General features: G+C 37.8%; 1 protein-coding gene across 1 annotated transcript in view; it reads right to left on the bottom strand.

The window, feature by feature from the left end:
- LOC119425930 (dolichyl-diphosphooligosaccharide--protein glycosyltransferase subunit STT3B) overlaps positions 1-13,805 on the bottom strand; it is a 104,151-nt gene that overhangs the window by 34,765 nt on the left and 55,581 nt on the right. Inside the window, exon 4 of the mRNA XM_037693485.1 lies at positions 3,088-3,153. Within this exon, the coding sequence (XP_037549413.1) occupies positions 3,088-3,153 (66 nt within the window). The remainder of the gene's footprint in view (positions 1-3,087; positions 3,154-13,805) is intronic.

Genomic DNA, 13,805 nt, shown 5'->3' with positions numbered 1-13,805 from the left:
TTATAAAAAAAAAACTTATTGTTAAGCATCATAAATATCCAAAAACAAAACGTTTTCAGTAAAAATCATTCCAGATGCACAACATCCGATACCAGAGGAAGTAACTGTCCCAAAAAAGTGTTTTACATCCAGAAAAGGAGGAAATAAAGTTTTTAAAAGTAATATCCCAGAATGAATGTAAGAGTTATTCCAACCTGTAGTCAGTTGAACAGCGCAATTCTAGAACCATTACTAAAAAAACAAAATGCTTGAGCATCAAAGTTATTTGTGGTATCCATCAAAGTTAAGTCGTCCTCTGAATGGATTCTTTTTGTTGCAATGTTTTGTCTTTCATCCAAAAGACTTCCATCAGTCCGTGAAGCTGCAACAAGCTCAGTCTTATAAACAGCACCTTCACATAGTGGTCCACCAGTTTGATGGTGCTCAGATGGTTTCTGGAGTCCGTCCTCTCCCCCACCAACTCGTCTGAGGCGACCCATTTATAAGACTGAGTTTGTTGTGGCTCCTCGGGGATATTTACGCCAGCATTCAGCCAGCATTAGATCTCACATTGCATTTTTCATATCTGCCTAATAACAGTGTTACATTCAACTAAAGCCTACAGGAAAATAGAAACTAGGTTTGATTAAAATGACAGCATGAGATGACAATGTGCTTTCTGCAGGTAGACACATCTGCAGAACATCGCATCACACAGGGAGAGTAGTAATAAGGAAAACACAAACCATGCTCCCACTGCTTCAGAAAAGTTCCGTCACAATCAAATCCCTCATTTTGTATTTCTCACATCTACCCCCTTTGTACTTCTCAACTTTAAACCCCCGCACTCTTTGTGTCTCTGTGACAATTCTGTTTTGTCTCCTATTTATCTGTCCACCAACCCCCTCTCCGTAATCTCCTGTCCCTCCAGTCCCCTCTGCAATTTGATCGATGAAGCTGGATTTCAGTAATCTGCTGGATTTGACATCTGTCTTGCTGCCGGCCAAATAGATTTAGCTTGGAACGAAGAAGAAGCTGGTGATTTTCATAAGCGCTTGAGCAAACTCTTTATCACTGAGGCACCGGGCCACACAAACTGCAGGTACATCCAAACATGTGAAGGCAAATTTACAAACCTCGGCACTTTTGCTCAGTAAAGAACATGATTTTTTGTTGTTGTTGTTTTAGAAACAGTGGGTAATGAGTTCAGCAAGCATTTAGGAAGAAGTCTGATGGACCAACAATATAATAACTAATCTGCGGCTTCATATTTAGTTTTACAGCGCTACATTAAACACACTAGTTTTCGGGGACAGAAAAAAAAACGTCTCGCTCACTAAACATTTGTGGCGCAATCTGTTTAAATGAAACACCTAGGAAGAAGGAAGCACAGGATGGACGCAGAGTTTCATTTATATATATATATATATATATAATATATATATATATATATATATATATATATATATATATATATATATATATACATTATGTTAAATTAAACATCGGTGTGCATATCAGGGTGTGAGTCTGCTTTTTACAGCAAAAAACAATTAGATTTGATTATCTTAATGTAACCGTCTACAATGACTTTTGGTGTAAACATTAAATTAGAAAAAAAGGATAGAAATGTAAAAAAATTCAACTAAGCCCTTTCAGTGTAGTAATAATGCCAGATGTTTTATTTTGTTGCTGTCTGACAACATTGTGTTGCAAAACAATGTCATTGGATATTATCTAGGTTTAAAAAGAAGTAGTAAACTTTACATCCATTTCTTTAGTTATTGTGTCTAATTTCCATCCAAATGAAAAAGTGCTGTAAAACAGACAAGCTGAAACTTTTGATCAAATCCAATCATTTTGCTGGAAATGTGACGCAGCTCAAAACAGGCAGAACTTTCAAAAACAACCGTAACAAGAGAAATTGCATGTCCTGTGAAAATGCAAAATGAATGCTTATTACAGACGAACTTGCTGAAAAACAGCTGAAATTAGCTGAAAACATGCTGAAATTTAGCTTAAGTCAAAAAACAAGCTTACATTAGCAGAACAAAGCACAAAGAACACATATTTGCTGAATTAGGTTAATTAAATTAGCTCAAGAATGAGGAAAATTAACTAAATAGCTGAAATTAGGGAAAAAAATGCTGAAATTACCAAGAAAAACTTGAATTTATCTGAAAACAGCTAAAATTTAATCAAATTTTTGAAAAATATAGAACAAGCTTAAATTAGCAGAAGAAAGCAGAAAGAACATGTTTGCCCAACTAGGCTGAAAGAAACAGAAATTGTCACAAAAAAGTAAAAATTAACTGAAAAAAAGTGCAATTAGCAAATAAATAAATAAATATATAAAAAAAAGCTAAGTTGCTAAAAAGCAGAAATAAGGTGAAATTACCAGAAGTGTAGTGAGCACATTTTTTTCCTGAATTAGGCTGAAAAAAGTTGAAATGAGTGCCACAAATATGGAATTAGCTGAAAAAGTTTAAATTAGCATAAAACAGCTAAATAGTAGCTGAAATAGCAGAAAAAGCTCAAACTTGCAGGGATAAGCTGAAAGGATCATAATAAGCTGAAATTAGCAGAAAGAAGTTAGAAGAAGCACAAAAATGTTGTAGTTAGCAGAAAGAGTCAGAAAGGAGCACAAAACAGCTGAAAAAAACAGCTAAAAGTAGACAAAAAAAAGTTTAAATTTGTACAAGGAAGCTGAAAGAAGCTGAAGCAGAACAAAATGTGAAAGGAGCAGTAAAAGGTTGTAAACAGATCTAAAGATTTGAAGGATGTAAAATGAGCTCAACTCATTTTCTGTGAGGAAAAAAATGGCTGAAAAGGCTAAATATTTCAAAAAGCTAAAGTTGCAGAAATACCAAAAGTCATTGCAGGATTGTCTTGAAAGAGCTGAACGCTTTGATTTATGATTTGTTGAAAAAGCACAAAAATTGTGGAACGAGAAAGATGCCGAAAAACATACGGAAGAAAAATGGATCACAATAGTGTGAATGCTTTATAAACATTCACACAATAATGGATAAACATTGCCTTTATTTACTAGACACAATTCCTCAATCAGTCTACATTAATAAGTGTTTGAATGCGAGATGTTCTTACCATGTAGAAATAGGAGAGACAGCAGCCGATAGTCCAGAATACTGAGCCGGTCTTCACAGATTTCACCTACGGACAAAAAGCAAAAACAAGTTCCAGTGATCTGGTAACAAACACACTTTAATGTCATACAAGTCTTCTTTACCTTAATTTTTACAAAGAAAAAACTAACAGAAACAAAATTCCCTTAATGACTTTTTTTAAGTTGCGAAATAAACTAAGAACTGGGGTGTTTCTTCTTTGTTTGAAAGATTTACATTGGAGTGCCAGAGATAACCAAGTCACCCAAGGCCACTTGGCAATCTTGGAAATGAGAATTCCTCTCTGAACAAGCAGATGACAAGAAAAGCAGGTGTGCAAGTGAACAATTAAAAACATTTCTAAATAATTGCACATGGACACACTTGAACAATAGAAGAAACATTTCAGCGAGACCTTTAAATGAGTCAACTCAGAGTATCAGTGCAACTGGGGTGGAAGATGTAGTCAAAAAGCGTGATTTCATTTAACAATGCCCCATTACTGAGAAAAGAGAATCAATGAGTGCTGGACCGGCCTGGTTTCACCCTGTAGATCTCTCTGACACAAACAACTGGATCAATCAGGTGATACTTCATGATGCGGGTCAAAATACGACAAACACTCATAAATGAACAATCCAAAAGATACTGGTCCAAGTCTTGCCAGTATGAAATTTATTTGTTATCTAAAAGAAGAAAATGAGAATATTTCTAAACTAGTGGGTCTTTGAGTGGTTCGGCATGACAGAACAATCCAACCGAAGAAAATATTTTTCTCTTTGGCTACAGAAATTTGTGATAGTTTTGTTGCTACAGACATTTATAAGTCATTTTATGAGGCTGCATGATGTACAGCATGTACACTGCCTGGCCAAGAAAAAAAGTTGCCACCCAAAAAAAAAACACATGGTCACACACTAATATTTCGTTAGACCGCCTTTAGCTTTGATTACGGCATAAATTCACTGTGGCATTGTTTCGATAAGCTTCTGCAATGTCACAAGATCTATTTCCATCCAGTGTTGCATTAATTTTTCACCAAGATCTTACATTGATGATGGCAGATTCTGACCACTGCGCAAAGCCTTCTCCAACACATGCCAAAAATTCTCAATGGAGTTGAGGTCTGGACTCTGTGGTGGCCAATCCATGTGTGAAAATGATGTCTCATGCTCCCAGAATCACTCTTTCACAATTCAAGACGATGAATCCTGGCATCGTCAACTTGGAATATGCCCGTGCCATCAGGGAAGAAAAAAAATCTATTGATAGAATAACCTGGTCATTCAGTATATTCTAGTCAGCTGACCTCATTCTTTGAGCATATACTGTTGCTGAATCTAGAATTGGCCAACTGCAGCAACCCCAGATCATAGCACTGCCCCAACAAGCTTGTAGGCACTAGGCATGATGGGTGCATCATTTCACCTGCCTCTCTTCTTACAGTGATGTGCCCATCACTCTGGAACAGGGTAAATCTGGACTCAGACCACATGACCTTCTTACATTGCTCCAGAGTCCAATCAAAGCCTTTTTTTCCAGTTAGCCTCACTGATTAGTGGTTTTCTTAAGGCTACACAGCTGTTCAGTCCCAATTCCTTGAGTTCCCTTCGCATTGTGCATGTGTAAATGCTCTTACTTTCACTATTAAACATAGCTCTGAGTGCTACTGTTGTAGAGGAACATATGCATGAGATATATTCATCAATTAAACGGATTCTTTCATTTTTCTGGACTGTATAATGTACGTGCATTGAATCTAATAAATTGTGGACGGAAACGTTAATTATCTTTGACTCACCAAGACAGTGGGTCATTTATTAACATAATCAAGTTTAACACATCACACATTTACATTAATTGGCAAAATATGAAAAATAACAACATGGCTAGTTTTAGCAAACTGTACAATTTTGATTATCCACACGGCGGTGGATGAGAACTTTACACAGACATTTCTAAAATATCTGGAGTGATTTCTATTTGATAGAAGAATTTTAAAGATGGAAGATGAAGTTTAGAGGGAGAAAAAGATGGGTGAGGGGGTTTGTTTATGTCGGCACCAGAAACGACACTCTCCGGGCTCTTCTCAGCTTCTTCCCCAGTACACTTAGGTGATAGAATCAACTCTTTTACCTGGAGATGTCCCCACCGGTACGAAAGTCCATTCAACGCACCCTTTCAGCGTCTCCGTAGGAACAGCTGTGAATCGTCAGAAGTAGTGACGGTATTCCGTCCGACACAAATTCACCTCACGAGTGGACTTTCACATGAGTGGAGTCCGTCAGTGTTCCCCCAGAGGTGGAAGGTGTTATAATCCCATAAGACTCGGAAGAGCTCTGTGGTTATGTCAGGATTTTCCTGTTTCCCAGCACGGGAGCTGCAACGACTCTCGACACTCTCCGGACACTCTGAGACTCTGTGAGACTCTGTGAGACTCTCGTTTAAACTAGGAAGTACCGACATTTTAAAGAGCTCTATTTCCGGGTCATCTGGGAGTTTCTGATTGGTCAATGTCGACCAGACAGGGGTGTGTTTTGTGACGTAAGAGGTTACTAGAAGTCAGAAAACAGCAAGAATGTTATGGAACAGATTGAAAATGTTTTTCAGACAGACGAGAGAAATGTTTGGACGGGTTGGCGGAAAACAGCTGCCAACAGGTGCCAGCTTCTCTATTTACGTCTGAGAGGATGTAAAAACAAGACAGCTCGTTCCAACAACTGGTCTGCGTTCGACTCCGACCTTGGACCAAACTTACACTGCTCATTCAAAGACAGAAAATCAGAAAATGCATAATTACTCTGTAACAGGCCTTAACATGAATTCTAACTTTGCATGAGGATTAAACATCATTATACTGTTTCACAGTTAATAAAAATTGATTAGTTCACTGCAACATCTAAAATGGTTTGAACTAAAACACTTTGATTATCAACATTTGTAAAATAGTAATGATAATAAAAAAGAGAGTGTTCTTTCACTTGAATTTTCAAGAAAGAAAGTCTCAGGATGGGTCAACCTGTATTTCTGGATTCAAATCAATGAAATGACAGTTCCTGTCCCATATGGTGCCTAAGGTCAAGGTTTTGACCTTCAGGCTTAGTTCACTACACTGTTGTTTTTCTTCGATTTGATTTCACCAAGCGTTTAAGTGATCGCCAATCACGACTATTCACCCTTCTCAAACAGACCGACATCTTTTCCACAACCATGTGATGCGTCTTTTGACATGGTTGTTTAAGAAATGAGAAGCAACTCATTGCACCAGTTGGGGTTAAATAACTTGTTGCCAGCTGAAAGATAATCACCCATGCAGTAATTATCCAATAGGAGGCTCGTACCTAATAGCTTAGTTAAATCCAGGTGGCAACATTTTGGGGGCAAGGCAGTGTATGTATAGCGGTAAGGCCAAGATATTGGTCAAGGCATGAGCGAGTAAACGCAGAGGAATTGCCATTTGAGGGCCGAGATGGGGTAGAGGTAGGGCAGCAGACTTGGGACCAGAAAGTCATGGTTCAACTCCCAGCCATTCCAACCATGGTGTCTCTGAGCAAGACACCTAATCCCTAATTGCTCCCCAGACACTCAACAGCTGTCCACTGCTCCACCTGGTGCATCCCAGGTGCGATGGATTAAATGCAGAGAACCAATTTTGTCATTGTGTGGGATCATACAATGTTGACAACACATAGCACTTATACTTACAGCATATACTTATTTATAGACAAACTGCAATCTCACTACCTAACAGTAGGTATCACTATAGAGTAAATACAGCCACTAATCAGGAAGTCCTCTAAAAAATGCATTCTTCATGCAATTTGCTTTATTTTTAGGCGTTTTACCCCCTGAGTATACAAATGGCATTAAAACTTCAGATTACTTTTAATGACTCAGTGGAATACATTTTTCTTTAGATTCCCTGGGATACAGAATTACCATTTTACCACTTAACCTTTTCTCACTTTTCTGCAATATAAAAAAATTACCTGACTCAAAAATAAAACTTCTACGATCAAAAAATAAATAAATAATGCGGCAGAGACAGCCCAAAACATGACAGGACTTAGTACAGTGCTGTGGTAGACTGTTTTGGATTAAGAGTTGTTTTTTTTTTGTTTTTTTTTATTTTATTAAAACCTTAGCGTACAATGCTGAAGACTAAGTCAATAAAACTTTTCCTCTCTATAAATGTTTCTGACATCTTTTATAAGTGGGATGACAAGCACTAAGACATTGTATATTAAGAGTTACTGAACAAGCCTTTTTTAATACATTTATAAACAGATTACCATAAGCAGACCCATATTATCAATGTATTGTGTGTACATTGCTGCGTACAATGGGTGTCCAAGCCGCCTCCAAAAATGACCCCCACCCAGCCACTGCTCCCTTTGTGAAGACGCAGAAGTCACCCAGTGTGATGCCAGTCCAGCTAATTAAATGCAAACCAAAAGACAGAATGGAATTACTTTTAAAACAATACAGCCACAGTGCAAAGGGTTAGGGAAATAGAGGGGTGCTGTGAAACGGCGTGTTGTATGAGTGTTTCTCTTATGAAGACCAATGAAGCAGCTCTCCTCTGTGTGAGTGGATTTAATTATAGATTATAAGAGGATGTGTGTGAGTTGGGGGGAGGGGGGGGGGTAAACACAGAGATTAAGCAAGTGGAGTTGAATGGGTTATTAGTGGTTAAAACGAAGGAGCTGGATAATGAAGTTTGGGTTGAACGCGCTAAGAGAAAATTTTGTCGTGTTTGCGCCTTGCTAAGGAGAGGACACGGGTTAAGGCGATGAGAAGAAAACAGTGGAAGAAAGTAATGAGCAAGAGGATGACATAGGAAGAAAAATTTGGGGAAGGACGTGCAAGAGGAGTAGGTAAAGCGAACAAAGGAAAAGCGAAACAAAGGACGACAGACAATTAAAGCTAGACAATATAGAAGGAAGATGGAGAGGAGGACAAGAAACCTCAAAGACAAATGTGGGTAAATGAGACTGATAATGGGGAGCAGTGGTGCATGACCAGGATGATTGTTTTTCAGGGCCCTCTCTAAATTGAATGGAAGATGTGAATAGGGGTAGATAAGAAGAGCAATCTTTTTTTTTTTTTTTGATGGAGCAGCTCCACTTATGACATTCCCTCTTAAAAGTCGTGATGGCTTCAGCGACAAAACACCTGCCTCACTTAGAGATGTGTTGTCCCAACACACAAGATCACAAGAAGTCATTAAGATGATGCGGAAACAAACACGTCCTCGCTACAACCTCATGCACATCACACATGCCAAGGTGATAAATAGTTATGGCGAGTCCCCCAAAGCAAAAAGGAAATGTTGCGATCTGACAAAATAAAAGCTTTTGAAATTTGAGACAAAGCCATGTTTGAGCAGTAACACTGCAGACAGGCTGAAAGGAGTGAGTGGATTATTGTAGACAGCAGGTTTTATTCCATTAAGCACTTTAAAAAGTCTGTGCATATCAGCAGCTCACTCTGACCAAAATTCAATCAAATGCAGCTCTCTGCTAAGTTTGCAGTCTAATATTTGTGGTTTCCTTGTTTCCTTTCTCCTTCAATTCAACTTTTCTATAAAATAAATTTTTATTGTCTGTTTTGCCATCGCAGCAAAAAAAAAAGTTGCCAGCTTCCGTTTGTCATTTGATGCATGTTCATGCACATAATTATGCTTATTTCTGAGCTTCAGCAATGTCAGTGATGTATTATTCTGCATCTAGTGTCAGTTAAATTTGGACACTGGGGTGGACGGGTGTCCATCTTTCTGTGAAACTGCACAGCGTTTTTAGATTTAGCAAGTCATAAGTTGATACCCTATACTTTTACTGGCTTTATCTTTTCAAAGTAATCACCGCAAGACAGATGCTTTTCTGAGATTTGGCTTTCATTCAGCAGCAGTAAAGAAAGCAGGCTTTCATCACGAGGATTGTATTTTATGTCAATCAAAGTGTGCACACTTGGTTCAAGTGCAGGTTAACCTGTCACCGGCTCTGCTGCTCAGCAAAACCCAGTGCAGCAATATTTTGGAGAAGCCAATACAAATTACAACACAGGCTGTGTAGATTGCAGCAGAATATCACAGACTAACAATAAGAAGAGAAAATAAAACTAAGATTAATTTTTCCCTACTGAAACAGAAAAATGGCTGCCAGACAGATAAAAGTAGCCACAGCTGAAAGAGCCACAATTTAGCACACTGTGCAGTAGCTTTGGATCCCACTGAGCAAAAGTCATTTTAACCAAAATAGAAGCAAGAAAAATACACTTTAAATCAGTTTGGGGTAAAACTCTGGAGCAAACAAACTATTGCTGGAGCTTAGACATGCAGATTTAAAATAATACATAACAGGTTGGGTTTTTTTTTACAGTTATAAAACAAATTTCTTAACGATTTCATGGATTTCTTTACCAACAGACTGCAGTCTGTGAGGATCCACAACTTATTTCCCTCCACCATAACCCTCAGCACTGGCACCCATCAGGGCTGTGTGTTGAGCCCCCTCCTGTTCACTCTGCTCACACATGACTGTGCTTGTGCTGCTGATTTTCCATGTTGCTGATCTCCAATTATCCATGCTACTGATCTCTTGACTTTACGCTGTTGTATTCATGTTTGGGCTGCTGTTTTAACAATTTACATCATTAGTGTTTAGCGTATATCTTAGATGTTTAGCGTTCATTTAGCTTATATCTTAGTGTATCTTTTAGATCCTTATATACCGTTTCTTTTTATTCTTTATATTTTTAGGTGTAACTGGGACCTCGAGTACACAGTTTTGTTCCACCTCATGTACCACATGTCATGCAAATGACAATAAAGAAGCTTGAACTTGAAGTTTGTAATAAACATGGTCTAAATAAAAATGGTTTGAATATATTAAATTTGACTTTTTAGCAATGGCAACATGTCTGTTGTTTTAAACAAAAACATGTCTTTTGTTCCACAACTGGTTGCCTGAAATCTCCTCCCCCTACTGAACACACACTCAGTGGCAAACAATGAGCAGTTGAGTCCAGACTTTGGACCCATTCATGTAAAAGCCTTATACACACAGAATGCACACATTTCTTCAGTAGGCTCAGCATAAAGATATGCACAGTGTGTGTTTGAGGATGTAAGTTTAAGTGAGCAGAACAATCAGTCATGTGGCTCTGCCGCTGAGTCAGTGCAGTGTTTTATCGAGGGACTTGAACTGTAGAAACGGCCCGCTTCACTCCGATGCGTCACACTGAGCTGCTGTTCAGTACCACATAGACAACCAGAAAGTTGAAAAGTGTGTCTACCGTCCTAAAAACCACCTGAAGAGTTAAAAAAATTAACTTAAAACAACATGGCTGGATATTTGGGTTATAAAAACACTTCTTTTAACCTGGCAGTTTTTACAGTGTCGAGCTTTCTAAACAATAAAACAGCAGAGACACGATATGATGAAATGCATGAATCAGTACCTGGATGAAAGCCTCCACTGAGCCGCATGTCTTCACTCTCAGATTAATATCAATGCCTCGAGGCTCAAATAAAATTGGACAAATAGCCTGTGATTTTCTATTAAAATTTAAAACTGCCTGTGGCATGTTTGACAAAAGTGTTGCTTATGTTCGCATACTGACTCTCCTTGAATTAGAACAGATACGACTACAGCGGCTAATCAGACGGGCCAGTATTAGATTCAGCTGCCATTCAGGAAGAAAAAATATTTGAAGACCTTTAAGAATTTCAATGATAAAAACTGAACCTTTAAAAGAAAAAAATGCTAAAGAATTACTTGAATTTTATTCTTTTGACTTCTCTTTTATACCTTTTCAAAAAACCTGCTGTTCTTGTTCAGCTTTTGTTACGCTGTAAGTTACATCAAACCAACACATACTTTCTTTAATTACCATTTCAGAGCTGCAGTGAGACAATTTTGAAATTTTTACCTTTAAAATAGCTTGAACTTGTTATTCATTTTAACCAAGAATAATGTTTTGTCCTTAATCTTAATGCAGTTTTTATTTAGACTATAAATATTAGAGCCCAACTGATATATTGATGGGGCTGATATTTTAGGCCAATATAGGTGTTTGAGGACATATGGGTATCGGTGATAACTGGTCCATTATGCTCCGATATAAATGCCGGGAACAATCCGTGTCCTTACATGCAAAATATGTAATTGTAAAATGTATCCAGCAGAGGGCGAATACTTTAAAGTCATGGCCATTCACTTTAAGTTTCACTTTCAGCACAGCCGAAGCAGGGAACAATACTGTGTAGAATATTTTGCTGAACAAAGCATGGTACGTTTATTGTAAGTGATCTGTAAACTTAAAAAAAAAATCTAGAATAAGTTCTCTTCAGTCCTCCAAACTGTTTGTCATTGGCTACGCGTCTCTCAAGTTAGCAAGCTAACGTTTAGATAACCTAGCATAGGCTATTGCCTTGTAAAACTTTAGCCAAAACAATAATGTAGCGGTAAATATTATGGGTATAAGGGTACACGTGGGTGTATTGGACCATTTCGGTACGGCATGTTTGGTTCGGTCCACGTGCGTACTGTTTCAGTTATTTTTTTCGTTCATTAAATTTTATTAACGCGAGATTATGCACCATGTCACTAAAGTTCCTAAGCTTGTTTCAGCACGGCGCTATAGTCTTGCAGCACGCGTAGCATTAGCAGCCCAGGATCTTGTTGTGGTCTCCTGTTTGGGAACATTATGGCTTTATTGTTAAAAGACAAGTGCAAATCCAAAGCTGTGTGTCGACGTTGCTTCACAAAGATTGGATCTACCGCAGGCAACACGTCTAAATTGTTAACGCGCTTGAAATGACATCATCCAAACGTGAACGTCTCTTCTAGCAGCTTGGTGCAAAGACCGAAAGCAGCAGCATTTAAACAACCTTTATCAGGTAATTCAGATCGGTCCAGAGCAATAACACAAGCTGTAGGAGTTTTTTAAAGCTCTGGATCTACGTCCGAATGTTGTTGATGCGCTGGTTTAAAAGTTACTGAGCCCCACTACGACATCCATCACTTCAGCACTTCAGCCAAAAAGTTGTAGCTGCACTTTATGAAAAAGCTCAAACTGATGTTGTCAACAAGCACTGGAGCCCAGATTTAAAGCCCTGCCACATGATGATGATGACCGAGAGATTCAACCACCTCATAAGAACCGTTCAAGAAGAGGTATTGTTCTTTTATTATTATCTAATTAACTCTTTTTAATTTAAAATTATAATCTTATCAACTCTTTTTTTTACCTCTTTGTGTTTTATTTCCAGTCTGGGACAGAGATGGCAGCTGAGTCTTCTTCCTCTTCAGGGAAATCCACCAGAGATCACGTCCAGCTAAGAAGTTTGTGATGACTGAACTCTGAACTTTTCCAGGGACAGGTGGGAGCAGGTCCAAGAAGAGGTTGTGAGTAACGAGGCCAAATACAGCCACACTCTCTATTCCTGCTACTGTTGCTAGTGAGCCGTTTTCTCCACCGCTGGAGATATTCACTGCAACTAGATTTGTGCTTTTGGAAGAAAATGTAGACAAGTTGGTCGATTTTGGCCAAAAACTTAAAACTTGATTAGTTAAGATTGTAAACGATCTGTTGCTGCTTGTTTTATTGTTCTGACTGTTATTGTATTTAATTTTTTTATTATTGTTATTATAGTTTATTTATTGTAGAGTGTCATTTATTTAAAATGTCATCCAAATGGGTCGTTTTATTTATTATTATACTAACGTATGGTTTACTTGGCATATTTTCAAAATAAACGTTTTGTAAGTCTTCATTTTGTCTTTTTTTGTACCGAAAATTAACAGAACCGAGCCCTCCTTGAAAATGAACCAAACCGAAATGTGATTTTAGCGTACCGTTACACCCCTAGTAAATATATATATATCAGTGTTAGTAACATTCTCTTTGTCGTCCTCATTGAAATGCATTGTTTGTCTGAAATCTTTCTCTACAAAGAAAAAGCAATGCTGCTACGGTCAAATACTAATTAAGACCTTCACCATACCAGACTGACTGTTTAAACAATGAACAGGGGAAGAGTGCCTCTTTGTTTTAATTTATATTTTTGTAATACTTTATAACTTTACAGTGAATAGTGGAGGATGGAAAGTGTAGATGCACATAGGAAGACTGTTTCAAGACCAAGTGTTAAACAAGTTTAAACGTAGCTGTTTATTTAGATTCTTGGGGGTGAAATGCGCTAAAAAAAAAATTCTGCCATTATATTAGTTAACAGCATTAGCATCCCCATCCCAAAATCAGTATTGGCGATAGCAAAAATACCCATATTGGCTGGGCTCTAATAAATATTACTGAATCCTTATCAGTAAAGGAGTTTTATAAGATGCATAGAGCTACAATACATGAATAGAACTAAAGAACATAATTTTTGCCAGCATGCTTTTACAGAGACCCCTGCATTTACATTATTTGAAGCTGTGCAAACCCTCAAAGCAGTGAGTAGTCCTACACAGAACAGGAAGTGAACACACTCAGAGATGTGCAGCTTTAGTAACGGCATCAGGGGCGACTGATAATTAATGGTTCAGTATAACTCACCTCTATAAAACACCTCTACACTGCAGACTACTGCAGCTTGAGGTAATTGTTAACAATATGATTTATAGTTATAACAGTTAATATAAATATATCCAATGTGCTTTAATTATATATACTTGCAAATTATATATATATATA

Source organism: Nematolebias whitei, chromosome 19, assembly GCF_014905685.2.
Source record: "Nematolebias whitei isolate Nwh7 chromosome 19, NemWhi1, whole genome shotgun sequence".
In the NCBI taxonomy this organism is placed as follows: Eukaryota; Metazoa; Chordata; class Actinopteri; order Cyprinodontiformes; family Rivulidae; genus Nematolebias; species Nematolebias whitei.
The sequence above is the reverse complement of the archived record's forward strand: the minus strand, read 5'-3'. Positions and strand labels throughout refer to the sequence as shown.